The sequence below is a fragment of the Phragmites australis genome, chromosome 16 (assembly GCF_958298935.1).
Source record: "Phragmites australis chromosome 16, lpPhrAust1.1, whole genome shotgun sequence".
In the NCBI taxonomy this organism is placed as follows: Eukaryota; Viridiplantae; Streptophyta; class Magnoliopsida; order Poales; family Poaceae; genus Phragmites; species Phragmites australis.
In genome coordinates, this window is record NC_084936.1 from 14,816,264 (window position 1) to 14,830,941 (window position 14,678).

The following is a 14,678-nucleotide window of genomic DNA, read 5'->3' on the forward strand; positions in this document are numbered from 1 at the left end:
TTTTATATAAGAAAAAGGAAGGAGGCAAAAATGTGACATGTTCACCGGCTGAATAGATCGATGGCACGCGCATCGTTTCTTGATACCTTCAAATAAAAACGCTGCTGCCACCTGGTGTGCATCTCCTTACAATAGAGTACAATTCGATCTTTTCACCGAGTGTTTCGTCTCGGTGTACGGATGGCTTTGCCAACACGGTTGCCATGATTTTTCCCTTCATTCATCCTTTTTTTTTTTTTGGCAGTTGAGGTAAACCCATGGAACCCATTCAAACAAACATTGCGCTCCAATTGTGACCATCGAGTTAGAGTTTGGATTCACAACCATACCCACGCATGCAATCGGTAGGACTGACAGAGGAGGCAAGCCACCGATGTATATATGTGCTCCATATTGTGTTCAAACAAAAATTGACTACAATGTTATCACTAAACGATGAGCAGTTATTTTTCTTGTTATTTATCTTTCACACAGCTTAATATAACACAGATAACAAGGTCGCGGTCACATCCAGAAAAAGTTTACAATATATGTAAAAAAGGTTTTCTATGTCAATTTTGAAGATATGTATGCATGATGTTTTCCCATCTTCTCATTGGTGGATATACTAGTGTAGTTTTTAGATAAAAAATACATTTAAATTGCTTCCTATATTGTATAGATGGAAGCGACACTAGAGAGTACCATGTGGCTGATGTAATTTTGGAAGACGATAAAGAATATTAAAGGTAAAATATTTCAAGAAAATATATATGAAGCAAGATTATAAATAATAAAAGTAAAAATTACAAGTTTGGTAGTATTTGGAACGCTGAAGAATCACTGATACTTCATACATTTTAAATAGAAATATAAGAATTATAGAAATCATAGTTAAAATATTAAATGTAACCCCATTCATAAAGTCATAAATATACAAATATTTTAAAAGTATCAAGTAAGTACAATATATTACTGCGAGGCATCACATTACTCTTGGGAACAGTTATTGCCAATTAAATAAAAGGGAATAAATATATAATTTCTGTAGTGGTCTAGAACGAAACAATACAAATTAATTAGATAAAAGTTGTTATTTAATATTGTTGTAACACTACTTCGATTTGTTCTAGAGAACAAACAATACACAACTAACAAAGTGTACTCTAGTATAGTAGTACCAAAATACCAAATTGATTTTGTTGAAACGTGTGGGAAATTTGGTACCCATTCGTTATTTTGTCTTTCCATTTTCAAAAACAAAAAAACTATGATATTTGCCGATGTCAAACTAAAAAGGAAATAACCTAATATTCTAAATTAACCTTACCATTGCCTTGATATATCACATTTTAACTGTATATCATTTTCACCTAAGGCCCCTTGTGAAGTATGGGAGCTGCGTGGGATTGCTGCAAAAATTGTGCCGTTTGTAGTGAATTGTTTCGAGGGTCCAATGAATTTATGCATTCCAAATTTAACACAGATTTTTATAATGTTACTAGACTGCATTTTTCTTCTAGGTCAATTTGGTACATATTTGCTTGTCGATTACTACTTTGGTGCTGCATTAGTACTTCCAATGTCTAATTGGAAGTAAAAAACTTGTCATGCTTTTCAACTGTTAATTTTATTACTACGGCATTTACCAATACTTAGACCGAAATGATTCGCTATTTATAGTACCAAAGCGAAGTTTCTTTTCCTTAAGAAAAAGGTGAAGTATTATATTATTTACACAGTCTGATACCTTATTCCAAACACCATTCGAAATTTCATCTGTACAATGGAATCCTGAATCTCCGCCTCCGTAGGGTGGTGCTGGTGCTGGATATCCCAACTCCCTCTAATTTAGGGCAACTCCAACCAACCCCAAAAAATCACTCCTAAAATCCTCATACAGTGCGCCTTCCCAATAAAATTCCTTCCTAATATCGCTAAACTTTTTAACAGACTCCCAATATTAACTCCCTATATCCCAACAGCTATATATTTTTAAATAGCTACAATTCAAACCGTGATATTTTCAATAAATATTTTTAAACATATAAATTACGAACGGTTATTTTTAAATGGAAATTTTTCGAATGGCTGTTCCAAGTGGCTATATTTGGAACGGTCATGTTTCAATTGCTATGTTTCCAATCATCATCTATCTAACAACTATATTTCTCTGAGCCTATATATCTACTCTCCATGGTCGTTCTTCTCTTCACACCAGTGCCACCTTTAGCTTCCCACATCTATCCAAAGGCTATATTTCTCTGAGCCTATATATCTAATTTCCGTGGTGGTTTTTCTCTTGCACACTATTGCCCCCTTTAGCCCCCCACATTATAATGAGTCGTCGTAGCCTTCTCATTAAATAGGTCATGGATTCATCGTCATACGACGACGATGACGAATTCATTGTTGCTGCAGCCGACCTTGCACGCAAGCAATATCAAGTTTTCAATGGGCCACGGCTTGGTGGTTTGGTCCCTGGCCATCAAATCATCAATCACGATAGACAAGAAGGGCATTGGAGACTATCCTGAGACTATTTCTCGGACGATTCTACCTACTGTCTAACGTTCTTTAGGTGCAGGTTTGTCAACAAAGCCATATCCTTAGAGTTTTATGTTGATGTTGATCGTCGTACCTACAGCTTATTCTTCATCTCCAAACAAGTTTAGAATGAGGCGTTCTCTCTTTTTGCGTATAATGCATACTGTAGAGCATCATGATGACTATTTTTTTTAAAGGAGAAATGCAGCTAGACAACTTTGGTTAAGTGCTTTATGGAAGATTACTGCAGCATTCATAATGCTATCTTATGGAGTTCCGGCGGATGCTATTGATGCGCATGTTCGTATTGCAGAAAGTACCATTATAGAAAGTTTGAGAAGGTTTATCAAAGCTATTATTGACGTATTTGGGGATGAGTATTTGAGAGCACCAAATGAGAATGATACTGCTAGACTACTTGCAATAGGGGAGGAAAGAAGTTTTTCGGGTATGCTGGGGTGCATAGATTGCATGCATTGAAAATGGAAGAATTACCCCACAGCATGGCAAGGTATGTATATCGGCCATGTACGTGAGCCCACAATCATTCTAGAAGCCATTGCATCAAAAGATCTATGAATTTGGCATGCTTTTTTTAGTTTACCTAGATCTCACAATGATACCAATGTGCTTCAACATTCCCCAATCTTTGCGAAGTTAGCAGAAGGGCAAGCTCCAAAGGTGAACTACACCATTAATGGTTACAATTATAAAATAGGATGTTATCTTGCTGATGGTATCTATCTCCTCCATGGGCCACCTTCACGAAGACCATTCAGAAACCATAAGACAATAAGAGAAAATATTTTGCTAAAGTACAAGAAACAGTTAGGAAGGATGTGGAATGAGCTTTTGGAGTTCTGCAATCTAGTTTTGCCATTGTATGTGGTCCTGCTCGTTTTTGGGACTAGAATATACTTGGCCAAATAATGATTGCTTGTGTGATCATGCACAACATGATTATTGAAGATGAGCAAGGTGAAGCGCAAGACTTACAATTTGATGGCCTAGGAGAAACTGTGACACCATCCCATAAACCCACACCAGAACTACGTGGGTTCATTCAAACTTATCATGACATCACAGACAAGGAAACACAATCTTAGCTTTAAGCAGATCTAATCCAACATCTCTGGCAATGTCATGGAGATCAGTATTAACAATGTTTGAGTCCTAGTCTTGGTTATGTATGTATGTACACTTGTATTCGGTAGCATGTACTCTTGTATTCAGTATGCATGTACTCTTGTATTCGGTGTGCAACTATGAGTTCAAACATCCCAATGGTTCAAAGTTCCCAACATAAGTTCACACACAACATAATAGTTCAAACATCTCCAATATTGCACACAACGAAACATGTACCAAATTAAGGACATATATTCTAACCTTATCTTCAATTGTAACCCCACTTTGCCTTTGCCCCTCAATCCGGGAAAGACAACCAGCAAACTTGTTTACATTTTCTTGAATATGAGACCAATGATGCATTAGGGAACTTTGAGTGTGATCCAAATTGAAGTCTTTGTTGGAGTGGAAGTAGTCATAAATTCGCTCCTAATATGTAGACTGTGATTGGTCGTTGCCTTGAACAGCGTCCATACTAATATTCAGCCATGCCGACACTAATAATTCATCTTCCCTCTCGCTAAAATTCTTCGATCTTTTCTGATTTGGTCTCACAGTGGGAGTCAATTCTTCAAATGGTGGTTGCTACTCCTCAGGTGGGCTAACTATTTCATTGTCTTCATCCCAATCTAGTGAATGGTTGTCATTAGACAACAAATTAACATAGAACCCGTCCATTGTTCCTATCAAATGCAATATGTTCAGCAACTTGCGATGACGAATCAACTCTAGAAGCTTGCCTGCTACCCAACCAATCTATGCTGGGAACATATTAGAGGCCACCACACCCTGGCTGCTGCACCATCGCCTTGCCTGTGCTCCTGAACTGCCAGGAAAAATATAGAAACATAGTTGGTTGATAATGTTTTACATGATAATAGAAGTACATACAAAACTGTAGGGTAATGTGTGCTGTAACTAAAGTGCATACACCCCCTAGAAAAAACTTAATGCATATGTCATGTTGTAACCTAAATTAAGCTGCCTGACACGATGACATGTGGATTCAAATAGGCATTAGAGAACTACTTGGACATCCATGATACTCAAACAGATCACTACTACTAGCTCAAGAGGTAACTTGCAAAGAGTGGGCAAGGGAGGGATGAGCAACAATATCAGCTACTCCAGGGGTCGAACATGTCTTCAGCAGCTAGCATATCCTCGAATGAAAAAACTGCAGAGAAGCAACAATATCAGCAATCTGAAACTGCAACTTGTTTTGAACTGCAGGAAAAACAATATTACCTTCTTTGGATAAATATTCAGGGGATGGCCTTGCTTGAGCGCCGGACGCCTACCAGCTTGTAAAGCCTTATCTGAAAATTACGTGAGTTTTCTAGTCATCACACATAGACAAAATTCAAGTGGTTTTGTAGTTTGCCTAGCAGGTGAACAAGCACCAGCAGAACTACAAACCAAAAGGGGCTTCAGTGCAAGCTAAAAAACCAATGACAATAATCAGTACAGTAGATTCTTGCTGGATTATGCATGGAAGGTTCACACTGACATTTAACTTCTCCAAATAAAATGACCATTTTTCATATATGCTTTAGTATTCCAGTACATATAATATAGCATTGTGTTAAAAATTCAACATCACAAAATGCATTATGCTCCCTAGATATAAAGTTCAACAAGCCCACATGAGCATCAGGAGCTCAATCCCATGCTGCTAAACCATCAAATGCCACAATTCACAACTGATTTGTGCAAACTGCAATATTTCTCTACTGCAATACAACAACCTAATAACCAACCTAGTCTCAATACCACTATGCAGGGAAAAATGGAGTGCCACAAATCCAACAGCAAAATGTAGCATGGCTTTATAATCTTAAGAGTTAAGAGACAAGCCCGTGCAATCTCAGAAAGCTCAAATCACATGGTTCGATCTCATCCATTTTTACCACTACACAACACCAAACTCCATTCAAGAAGCTAAAATCCTAAGGTTTCGCAACAAAAAAGAGACAAGCATGTGGAAGTTTAATTGAGATGTAAATGGTTAGATTCTTCCTTTTGCTCTCTCTTTCTGATATGAAATGCCCACTAAATATGATTAAATTCTTCCTCTTGCTCCCTATTTCTGATGCATCCGAAAGAAACTCGCCACAATTGACATCAAAACTATGCAGCAAGCACAAATGTTCATTATCTCAGCTCAGCTCTACGCCTAGGCTATTCCAACCGCCAGCCACCGGATTTGTCGTGCCCTCGAGGCCCCACCAGTCCTCCATTCCTACCCTCGTCCGCCCGCTACAGGGCCTTGCCTTCCACTGTCCAGCCGACGGTCGCCCTCCTTGAACCAGTTGGCCGCCACCCTTGCCTTTGCACCGCCGCTAGCTAGCCTAGGGGGCGCACCATAGCCTGGCCGCTAGCTGAAGCTACCGCCCCACCGGTGAGCGTGCGAAGGAGGCGTGCGCATTGCCTACCGAGCACAAGATCAACGATTTCGCCAATTAGGAGTGTGATTGGGGATCGCTACAACTTGCGAGCCAGTCAATATTTTTGAGCTTCGCTAGTTTTTAAGTGGTTTTAGGCTTTCGTTTGAATCGTATTTTAGAACAGACATCCAAAACTTAGTTATTATGATTACTTTTAGATATCTATTGGTGTTACCCTTACTCCCCTTCCTCCAACTTACTCCCCAATTTACTCCCTCAACCTCCCCACAATTTATTATCTATCGATCCCCTTCCTCCCCGGCTCCCCTTCGCCACCTTCCACAGTTCCACTTCCCAAGCTCCCCTTCTCTCCTTTTAACACCAAGCAGGACCTGCCAAACGCACACCCATCAGCGAGGATCCAAAGAAGCCAACAAGAAGAGAGAGAAGGATAGTTTTAGAGAGAGAGAGAGAGGGCAGAGGCTGGGGAGGTCGGCCACTTGCCCACCTCCAAGCTGTTCCCTATGGCACCACCGCCAGCGCCACCACCACCACCACCGCAAGAACCAAACAACGCGGCCTCGCCTTAGCACCAAGATCTCACCTTTGTTCCCTCTGCGCTCGCCCATCCTTGCGCCATGGGCCATGATGGCGGCCGCTGCTGCGCCCTCGTCTTCTTGGCGGTGACCGCATTCTGCGCGGCCGCGGCGGCAGCGCAGGAACCCAACACGGACGCCTACTTCGTCTCCAGGTTCTTTTCAAAGATTGGCCGCGAGGCGCCGTCCTCGGGCGGCAGCAGCGGCGCGGTGTGTTCTTGGCCAGGTGTGACCTGCGACGGCGAGGGGCGGGTGGTGGCTTTCGCTGCCGCCGGGATGGACCTGTCGGGCGCCATCCCGGAGGACACCGTCGGCAAGCTCGCGCGGCTCCAGCTCCTCGACCTCAGCGGCAACCGCCTCACTGCGCTGCCCAACGACCTGTGGGAGCTCGGCGCGTCGCTACGTGCGCTCAACCTCTCCGGCAACGCCATCCGCGGCGCGCTTCCCAACAACGTCGGCAACTTCGCGCGCCTGCAGTCGCTCGACGTCTCCCACAACGCCTTCACCGGCGCGCTGCCGCCCGCGCTCGGCTCCCTCGTCGGCCTGCAGGTGCTCAACGCCAGCCACAACCAGTTCCAGGGGCAGCTCCCCGGCGCCGTCGTCCTCTGGTGCGGGAGCCTCGTAGCCATGGATCTCTCCGGCAATGCGCTGGACGGGGACTTGCCGGATTTGTCGCCGCTCGGGTCGCTGGCCTTTCTCAACCTGTCTGGCAACTGGCTCGGCGGCTCTGTCATCGGGGCGTTCCAGGAGCAGTTGAGGGTCATAGACCTTAGCAACAACCGCTTCTCGGGGTTGAATTTTAGCAGTGGATATGCTGGCTCGTCGTTGATTTACCTCGACTTGTCAGGCAATGAGCTTGTTGGAGAATTCACCATTGCCAGCCGGTTCCGGAACCTGAGGCATGTGAATCTTGCACACAACCAGTTGTCCAATGGCAATTTGCTCGTGTCCATGAGTGAGATCTCCGGATTGGAGTATGTTAACTTGTCAAGCACTAGATTGCACGGGCAAATCCCTGTGGAATATTCGTCCCGATTGGTTGAATTGAAGGCGCTCGATTTGTCACGGAACAATATCAGTGGGGTAGTCCCTGACTTGAGCTCTCTTCGCCTACGCGTGCTGGACTTGTCGGTGAACAATCTCACATTCTCACTGGAGAGATACCTGTGGCATTGGTGAAGAAGTTAGCATCGATGGAGCGGTTCAACTTCTCATACAACAACCTCACAGTTTGTGCCTCTGAGCTCTCTCCTGAGGCGTTTGCAGCTGCATTTGCTAGGTCCAGGGATGACTGCCCAATTGCTGTGGACCCGGACAACATCAAGAAAAGTAGGGGGAAGTGCAAGGGGATGAAGTTGGCGTTGGCCATTGTGCTCTCGCTGTTCTTCTCTGTTCTTGGGTTGCTTTGCTTGGCAGTTGCATGTCGGAGGCGGAGGAAGAGGTGTGATGCATTGCCCATGGTTAAGCAGGTGCCGTTCAAGGAGGAACCTGGTGTATCAGGGCCATTTGCTTTCCAGACAGATTCAACAACGTGGGTTGCTGATGTGAAGGTTGCAACTTCAGTGCCGGTTGTCATCTTTGAGAAGCCATTGCTGAGCTTCACATTTGCCGACCTCTTGGCAGCAACATCGAACTTTGACAGGGGTACTTTGCTAGCAGAAGGGAGATTTGGGCCGGTGTATAGGGGATTCCTTCCTGGTGGAATTCATGTTGCTGTGAAGGTGCTGGTCCACAGGTCGGTGATGGCAGACCAAGATGCTGCGAGGGAGCTCGAGCGGCTGGGACGGATCAAACATTCTAACTTGGTTCCTTTGACTGGTTACTGTCTGGCAGGGGACCAGAGAATCGCCATCTATGAGTACATGGAGAATGGTAACTTACACAACTTGCTGTATGACTTGCCACTAGGAGTTCAGACCACTGAAGATTGGAGCACTGACACATGGGAGGACAGCAGTGGCGGTGTCGCAACTGAAAACATCACGCCGGAGGGTACTGCGACATGGATATTCCGACACAAAATTGCATTAGGTGCCGCGAGGGCACTGGCATTCCTCCATCACGGCTGCATCCCGCAGATTGTCCACCGGGACGTGAAGGCAAGCAGCATCTATTTTGACTCAACAATGGAGCCAAGGCTGTCCGATTTTGGGTTATCACTGGTCGCGGGGACGAGCACCGACAACGATCTCTTGCACCATTCTCCCGGCTACGCTCCGCCAGAGTTCTCCGGCTCGGAGGATGCCATGGCGACCGCAAAGTCTGACGTTTACAGCTTCGGTGTTGTGCTGTTTGAACTGGTCACCAGCAAGAAGCCGCTGGATGACGAGTACCCTGATCAGAAGGAGGCAAGCCTAGTGAAATGGGCCAGGGCGATGGTGAAGGCGAACCTCGGGTCAAGCATCATCGACCCGAAGATCCGCAACACCGGGGCAGAACGGCAGATGGAGGAGGCGCTGCGGATCGCCTACCTGTGCACAGCCGAGCTGCCGTCCAAGAGGCCGGCCATGCAGCAGATCGTTGGCCTGCTGAAGGACATTGAGCCTAAAGTAGCAAAAGAGCAGGACTAAAGCGATTACCATTAGTGTTTTGGGTGGTGGTACTGAAGGATGTGCAAGGACCAGTGAGCCCTTAGTTGTTTTGCCCTAGTGGAGCTCACTCTGCCATGTCCTGCTCTGCTGTGATATATCTTTTTCTTTCTCTGATTCTTCTTCCACTTGTTGAGATGTTGCAATACAGCTTGCCATACCTGCCCCTTACTGCTACCAGAGCCTATGACACATGAAAGCTCTCATCAATGTGCCTGTTTTCGCAAGAGGAAGAGCAAAACAGCAGTTCTCCTTGTGTTCTCTTTCTGCCTACTGTTGGCTCTTATCAAACCCTTAAATTCAATACATGTCTTACTATCTGCACTGTTCATCCCATTCATTGATAGATATGATAGCAGCTGTCCTGAAAGTGTGTTCATCACTGTTTGGAAGGTTAAAGTGTGTTCCATACTATCATTATGTTTGGAGAGGACATGGGTGCATGCCATCGCATGGCAGATGGCGCTTCTTTACTCGAGTTCACTGGCACTTTTCTGAAAAAGAAAGAGAGGAGCAGGTTTTGCATGCACTGCAAACCAACCTGCTCTCCTCTGGGTTACGCCATCTAAGTGCGTTGTTAATAATGCTTTTTTGCCATGCGCAGCTGCTGGGTGCGGTGATGGTAGGCTTTTGGAGGAGCCATCACTCCAAGTGCACACAGCTCCATCACTCTCTTGACCATGCATGCATCGAAATCTATCATGCATGCGTGAACCTTGATGATCGTGCTTCTGTTTTCTTTCTGTAAAAACTTGATTTGCCAAAAAAAAAATTATTACAGACAAGTCGAATATGCTTTAGCGATAAATTGGTTTGAGTTTCTGTTTTTTTTTTAAAAAAAAATCGAAACACTAAATGGTCCTACTGGTGTGGCACCCGTGTTAGCAAACTTGGGAGTTCAATTTTTGTAAAAGAAACCATAACCGCGTGGTTCGTGTCAACATCGGAAATTTTGGTGTTTTCGCCCTTATTAGGGTCGTGATTTAGGGGAAGATCTAAACTAATTGTCCATCATCCAAGGGACAGTCACGTAAACGGTATGCCAAGAAAAGTAAGAGGCCAGAAAAGAAAAATGGCCAAATTGCAATAGACATCAGGATCACTTCACGGCTGTGTAGTTCAATTAATAAAAGTGGATCCAGTGGCTTGCTTCCGTGGGGGTCTTAGGAAAGGCAACATCCAGTACTTGCATGTTCTTGTCTCATACCTGTTTGGTAGTATTTCATTGCTCCAAGTACAAGGTAGATCATGCAACTTGCAATTTGTTTTTGTCACCTATAAGGCCTTTCCTAATACTAGTTTCTTAGATATTAATTATGTATCCAGCTTGACAGAAAATTGATGTGACAAGCAATTTAAAGAAGACAGAGAAATAGTTTGTTTTTTATAGAAAAAACTCTCTTTGAGAAATTCTAAACGACTATGAGATAATAATTAATTATTTTAGGAGATCTAAAAAACTAGCAGCACTAATAGATGCATTAAGAGCTTATTTTTTGATAGCAATTTCTTACACTCTATTTTCTTAGAAATCACTAAAAAGAAGACATTAGGAGTGGCGTGAGAACTCCCAACACAAATGTGATTGTGTGCCTTAGTTGTTTTGGCTCATTGCTTGTTATCATGTTGACCCCATACTAATCTTCTGCTTGTGTTTTTTTTTTTTGGTCGCTAGGCTCTTATGACAAGAAGGGATGGAAGTGGGTAGGTCGCTAGATAACTACATATGATTCCCTTTGCACCTTCAACATCCACTCTTATGCATAAAGTAATTATACAACTAATCTTCAGCATTAGAAATTTAAATCTCGTCTTAACGAAGCAAATATTCTTCATTGTTTACTAACTTAATTTCAGTTTTTCTTGAAGTCCAATTTCAATGATATTTCTGAATCTTCATCTTTCCAGTACGCGTTCCAGGGCTAACCGTTTTGGTCACTTTAAGATTCGTTTTCACGTTGTCGTTGTCACAACTCAAATTGTCCATACATTCACAAGGTATCTGTGAGCAAGGTTCCAGTTGGTCCAGATGTTGGAATCTGCCTCTATGGATTCCAAAATCTCAAATGACGGTCTTGTGCTAAAAACCAAATATATGAAGGCAAAGCATGCATGATCCAAGCCAGCTCAATCGAAATACTAGGCAGCAGCTACAGGTACTACATAATAACATCCCTCAGCCAAAACTGATTGCAAACATGTTGCACAAAAAATAACATAAGTGTACTGCTACTGCCCATTAATTTGTTTGTCAATAACCCTCTAGTACAATGTTTGACAATTTTAATCTTCTGTTGCATCATTCGTACTACTATCTGCTGTACACTGAACCAAACATTTTAAGGATAGTCACCGACAGGCATTGTTTCTCGGTTCTTTTTCATTTGACGACCTGAAATTCATACCATTAGAGTTTTAATATGTTTGAAACTATTATATTACTAATTATATCATAGAAATAACACTATAATATTATAATTTAGTACTAGGCATTAATAATTTTGTAAAAAAATAATGATCAAAGTTACATTTCTCGTATTAGAAAATGTAAAAGGTGATTAATAAAATAGAACTGATGAATGGAATACAATATATAGGGAGCAATGTCAGTGACTGTTTGTTAAGCTTTATAAAAGATCCATAGTCCATTCGTACTGGGCCACTCCAAACCTATGATTGGATAGGGTGAAGACCACTCATTTGTGTTTGCCAAATACAAACCTAAACGTCCATTCGTCAGTTTTTTCTGTTGCCAGTGGGAGCAGGTGTAATACACTTTATTTGATTATCCTTAGGCGCACCCCAAGTGCACATGTAATCATGCCAAGAGACAACATAATTCCTTGCTTAGAGCACTAACAAACTTGATGAGAGATTATTTGCACTACAACAGAATTGTTCATCCGCGCTGCCTCATCAGTACTGGTTAGGCACAAACCAATATTGATGAAGTATCAGTGTTGGTTCATAGCATTCTGAGCTCGATCAATAATTGAGCCGGGTTGAACCTGCACTAATATTCATTATTAGTGTTGTTTCTATTTACTAACCAGTACTAATACTTCAGTGCCGGTTCATAAACATGGACCGGCACTGATAACTTTTACCAGTACCGGTTCGTTCGTAGGATTGGCAGTGGCCTTTTTGAGCTAGATCTAAAATTTTACAGAGGTAAAATGAATAAGTCTCGAGTCCGCGTATGAGCACAAAGCTCAGCCTTATCTCCTCACCCCTCACCCAATGGAGCTCTCAGCCTTCTCTCTCTCTCTCTCTCTCTAGAGCTAGCCTTCTCATGTCGATCAGTACTGGTTGGCCAACGCATTGGGGACTCCGTCGACGCTATCAGGGGTTGTAGATCCATGTCACCTAGATCATGCGGATGAAGGGCAGAGGGGGGTAGTGGCGTCCTAGATCTGACAGCGAGCGAGGTTCTACATCCTCGACGTGCTTTTCAAGCTTCGCCCGAGTGTCAAGGACCAAGCGGGATCCAAGACGACCGATAGCTTTCTCCTCTTCTGCCCACTGACAGCTGGTGATTCTTGTTGTCCCTTGTGATGATATGGGTTCGATTTGTGCTTAGAATGGAGCACACAAATAACGATGGATGTCCCATGCTGAACTACTTTGTTCCATTTTTTGAAGGATAAATTCTTCAGTTGATGGATTTCGTACTGCAATGGATGGATTTCGGTGTATCAATCTAAGATTTCCTTGTTCCTATGCAGTTGCTTTATTTTCTTTTTAATTAAGTTTAGTTCAGTTTTAGAACTTAAACTATGAACTTAACCTCCTGTATTCAGTTCCACATGTGGACTTCAAACCCGTTGTACCTCTCTATATTGAACTGTGAACATGAAATTCTGTTCAGTTCAGTTCTTAACTGAACCTCTCTATATTTTAGAAATGTGATACTTAACTGAACCTCCTATATCTAGTTCATTTCTTGAACTAGAGCTGTGAGCAAGCTGCTTGAACTAGAACTTAAGTTACATTTTCTGTATAAGCTGGAATCATTTTTGTTTCTAAAATGTGAGTTTTTTGGCCCTATAATATGTATCAATACCGGTTGGTAACAAGAACCGGCACTAATAGTGCCAGTATCAGTGCTGGTTCTCTGTTTGAAACTAGCACTAATACTAATTATTAGTGCCAGTTATATAACTACCACTGATGGGGTTTTTGAGCTGGTACCGATTATTAGTGCTGGTTTTGCCGGTTACATAACCGTTACTGGTAATCCATGTTTATCAGCGCCGGTTAGAAAACTGCCACTGATAAGGTTTTTGAGCTGGTACTAATGAATTATTGTGTAGTAATGTTGCCATTGTGAAAGTGGGACGGGAGCTGTAAGTGGATGTGCACTCTTTGGTCATTAGTATGAATTTTTGGAGTGCAAAGTTCTTCTTATAGTGTGTGCTCTCTAAAATTAAACTGGGGCACGGCCGATCTAGCTTCATCTCACTTCATAGACCGCGCTAGCCCAACTTTGCACTTGCCCAACTTATTATAGCTAACTCTGGTAAACTTGGAAAAATGTTTAAGAGGTGCTATGGTTTCAATGTTTGGATGCATTATTAAACAGCTACAAACTATTTAACCGCATGGAAAGAAGTATTCTTTCCCGAATATTAAGTAAATTTTTCCAACCAACATGGTTGGCATAATTAAATGCAGTACTACAAAACTGCACACAATTTGGATTTCCATGCCACTAACAAATTAAAATAGATGTAGTTTAGAATTTTCTTGAAATCTGACGATCTGACTCAAAGGTTTCAATTGTACCTGCTTGGCAACTAATTACCTACTGCTATTATCCACTTATTGCTCGGGAGTAGGGACGATAGAATTTAACCAACTCATTGTACCATGGTTCTACAAGGAGATAGCGAATTAGCAGTATGTTCTTTCTTTCAAAAATATTTGTCAATTGTTAAAACTTTAAACATTTTTTTACCTAAAAAGGAAAGTAGTCGGTTAGCCAAAAATAGAAAGAAGTTGGCCATGTTACGTTCACCACTTAGCAATCTAAAATATAAATGCAGCGCATCACCGCTGAAGGAGGATGAAGCCGGTGACATGACATCACCCCCGCTTTTGCCTAGGCCTCCAGCTCCTGTGATTACAACCTTGTCTGAATCCTCGTCCTGGACGTTCGCATTCTCGGCTAATGGGTCAGCTGCCTGCATCCTGGCCACTTCGTGATTTGAGCCCACTTCGTGATTTGAGCCGACCGTCACCTGGGATTAGGACCACTTGGAAGGAGGAGGAAAAGAAAAAAAAAGGTACACGAGGCTAACTGACAAGATCCGGGTCAGAACGTTAGCCTCTATCTTGATGGGAATCGGGATGTTCTAGAGATTAGGATCAGGGGCTGACTCAAAGAGAAATTTGGTCCTTTGCCCACCATGTTCGAAGAGAGATTTGTGGGCAAGTAACGACTCGTGAGGGGG

At 42.8% G+C, this 14,678-nt stretch overlaps 1 protein-coding gene across 1 annotated transcript; it reads left to right on the top strand.

The window, feature by feature from the left end:
- The first annotated feature begins 6,360 nt into the window (after positions 1-6,360).
- On the top strand, positions 6,361-9,604 carry LOC133894758 (probable LRR receptor-like serine/threonine-protein kinase At2g24230). Its single transcript, XM_062334921.1, is given in 2 exon segments — positions 6,361-7,777; positions 7,780-9,604. Coding segments are annotated over 2 exon segments (2,526 nt in total). The 5' UTR covers positions 6,361-6,679; the 3' UTR covers positions 9,208-9,604.
- Positions 9,605-14,678: the final 5,074 nt, after the last annotated feature.